The sequence below is a fragment of the Peromyscus eremicus genome, chromosome X (genome assembly GCF_949786415.1).
Source record: "Peromyscus eremicus chromosome X, PerEre_H2_v1, whole genome shotgun sequence".
Lineage (NCBI taxonomy): Eukaryota > Metazoa > Chordata > Mammalia > Rodentia > Cricetidae > Peromyscus > Peromyscus eremicus.
Window position 1 is genome coordinate 91354449 of NC_081439.1, and position 3006 is coordinate 91357454.

At 44.5% G+C, this 3006-nt stretch overlaps 1 protein-coding gene across 1 annotated transcript; it reads right to left on the reverse strand.

Annotated features, from left to right (window-relative positions):
- Positions 1–664: 664 nt before the first annotated feature.
- On the reverse strand, positions 665–1493 carry LOC131899653 (3-hydroxy-3-methylglutaryl-coenzyme A reductase-like). The gene has a single exon (XM_059251146.1). It carries the CDS (start codon positions 1437–1439, stop codon positions 777–779), a length of 663 nt encoding a protein of 220 aa, XP_059107129.1. The 5' UTR covers positions 1440–1493; the 3' UTR covers positions 665–776.
- Positions 1494–3006: the final 1513 nt, after the last annotated feature.

Sequence of the window (3006 nt, forward strand, 5' to 3'; positions counted from 1 at the left end):
CCACTAAACACTAGAAGATATTCAAGATATGGCTCCAACAAAATGGAATTATAATACATTTTCCTTGGCCAAGGCACAATTTGTATTTGTCACTTTCCAGAAACCAAATACAATTGTAGGCCCCCAGAGATTCAATTTCATAATGATGCCTCACAGAGATTGCAGCAGAGATGGGAAATCAGCATCAGCAGGTACAGTGATCATGCTGAGATCATTAGCATCCAAGGAAAGATAGAAGTCTTCATTTTTCTAAGTTAGGAAGAAACCTGGAATCATACTGAAGGCATTCAATGAACCCCTGTAGCTGATGATGTCTTACTCTTGGCCTCTGAGGTGGAATAAACATACTATGCCCTAGAGTCTAGGGTGATGCACCAGTCAGTTCTCATTGTAAAGGTGGCTTTCTTACATGCAGTCAGAAAGCTTCTTATGATAGGCCATGAGTGTTCTATGTGGTCTAATATTAAGGAGACACATGAATGTAGTGGGTAGCCATTCCAGCTTTGATCTGGAAATTCCAACCCCCATTGAGACTTCGGCAACTGTCACGCCTACAAAGCGGGGCCAAGGGAAGCGCCTGGGGACCCGAGATCTGGATCGGGGAGCGCTCGCTCCGTTCCGGGACCCTGGATGGTGGAGGTGGACCAAGCCTAAAGACATAATCATCTTGACCCTTTGGGTTACAGGGTTTGGCTTATTCTCTTCTTCTTCCAAAACTGGGGCAAAATGGCTGAGCTGCCAAATTGGACGACCCTCTCAGCTCTCCCGAGAAAGCTCTAGGACCAGGGACACACAAGCTGGGAAAAAAAGGTCATGAACATGAAGTAGTTGGCAAGCACAGACATGCAGCCAAAGCAGCACATGATTTCCAGCTGCTGCACCCCTGACATGGTGCCAACTCCAATTACAAGACATTCCACAAGAGCATCAAGGGTGAATGTGGGACCCAGAACTGCCATTCCACGAGCTATATTTTCCCTTACTTCATCCTGTGAGTTTGAACTTAGGGCAAACTTGGCTAGTGTGCTCGCTCTTGAAAGGTCAATCAAAAGCAGGAAAAAGGGCAAAGCTTCATTCAAGCCTGTCAGCTCTTTGTCTAAGAAGTGAACGACAACCTTACTAAAGACAAAACTGGAGAAGATTGTGAACAGGCCAGTGATACCCAAAATATATTTTGACCCAAGTTGACGTAAGTTCTGGAACTGGAAGTAAATGTACAGGATGGCGATGCACCGTGTTATGGTGAGGATGATGATGTCACTGCTCAATACATCCTCTTCAAATTTGGGGCACTCATAATTCCAACCACAGATCTTGTTGTTGCCAGTAAACATGTTCATGGACATCATACAGATGGTGAACGTCACTGTCCCCACAATAACTTCCCGGGGATGGGAGGCCACGAAGAGGCCATGCATATGGAAAAGTCTTGACAACATCGTAGCTACATGGTCCTTGGATCCTCCGGATCTCAATGGAGGGCACCAAGCCGGCCCAGCAGATGGCTCAGGCTGTTCTTCCAGAGGACCCGGGTTCAATTCCCAGCACCCACATGGCAGCTCACACCTGTCTGTAACTCCAGTTCCAGGGCTTCTGACACCTTCACACAGACACACACACAGGTAAAAACACCAATGCTCATAAAATAAAAAAAAATAAATTAAAAAAAAAATGCCTGGCTAGCTCAGTTGGTAGAGCATGGGACTCTTAATCCCAGGGTCATGGGTTTGTGCCCCACGTTGGGCGCCAGATGTTGGTGAAATTATTAAGGCCACTCCATGTAGTTAAAAGGAGATTTATTTAATGGCGTAACTTACAAATTAAGGGATAGGTAGGTCGTGGGGTCTGGGGAAGGTGTATCGCAGTCCAGCGGTGTTCTCTGGAGCTCTGCTTGGTCCACCTCCACCATCCAGGGTCCTGGAATGGAGCTAGCGCTCGCCGATCCAGATCTCAGGTCCCCAGGTGCCTCCCTTGGCCCCGCCTTGTAGGCGTGACAGTCACCGAAGTCTCAATGGGGGTCGGAACTTCCAGATCAAAGCTGGAATGGCTACCCACTACACCTGAAGCACTGGGTAGCTTTGTCATTTTATCAAAAAGTGGATTCTCTAGAAGACAACTGCTTGAAGAACTTCTATCCAGAAAAGGGAAGGCCTGGAGGAGGAGTAGATACTATACAATGGATACTATAGCATTATAAAGTATTAGCTTCTCAACATTTTCTTCCATTTGCAGCTTAATGGCATGTTACTGACTCCAATCATAAGTATTGGCCATCATCAAGGTCAATACTACTACTACTATTACTATGATTGATAAGTGTAATTTTTGTTGTGTACGGTGTTCCCCACACTTTGCATGCATTAAGATTCATGATTGCTTGTGATGCCTGTTTTGAGCATCTTAAAGATTAAAAACAAAAACAAAAACAAAAACAAAAACAAAAAAAAACGCTACAGCACAAAGAATTGAAATGAATTATCTGGGGTCACAGAGCAGATGGTGGGCCAGTAACAAATCCAAATGGGCTGAATCTATAACCTACTCTCTTAGTTTCTAGGATAGAAGCAAGCATGCTTCATTTCTGCCTCAAAAGCCCTCTCATATCTGCCTTTCTTCCTGCTTGAAAATATCCTGCCTTTTGTTGTTGTTGTTTATCATTCACATTAACTTAACCTCATGCCTTTCTTTTAAACTTCAAATTGTTTGGTTTTACATATGTGTGTGGGGTGGTGGTGGTACATGTATGCCAGAATGTGTATGTGGAGGGCAGAGTACATCTTTCTGGAATTAGTTCTCTTTTTCCAGCATGTGGGTTCCTAGCACCAGACTCATGTCATCAGATTTGGCAGCAAGAGCCTTTACCTGCTGAGCCATCTCAACAGCCCCATAAAGGCCTTTCTTCATCATCTAATCTAAAGTAGCTGTACCCTATTTAATGCCGTCATATGACCACATAAAATATCACATTTTTGTGCTTATTTTCTTGTTCCACTCCAACAGGATAGA

Coding starts and splice junctions, on each gene's coding strand:
- LOC131899653 (XM_059251146.1), bottom strand. CDS start 1,439: ATGTTGTCAAGACTTTTCCATATGCATGGCCTCTTCGTGGCCTCCCAT.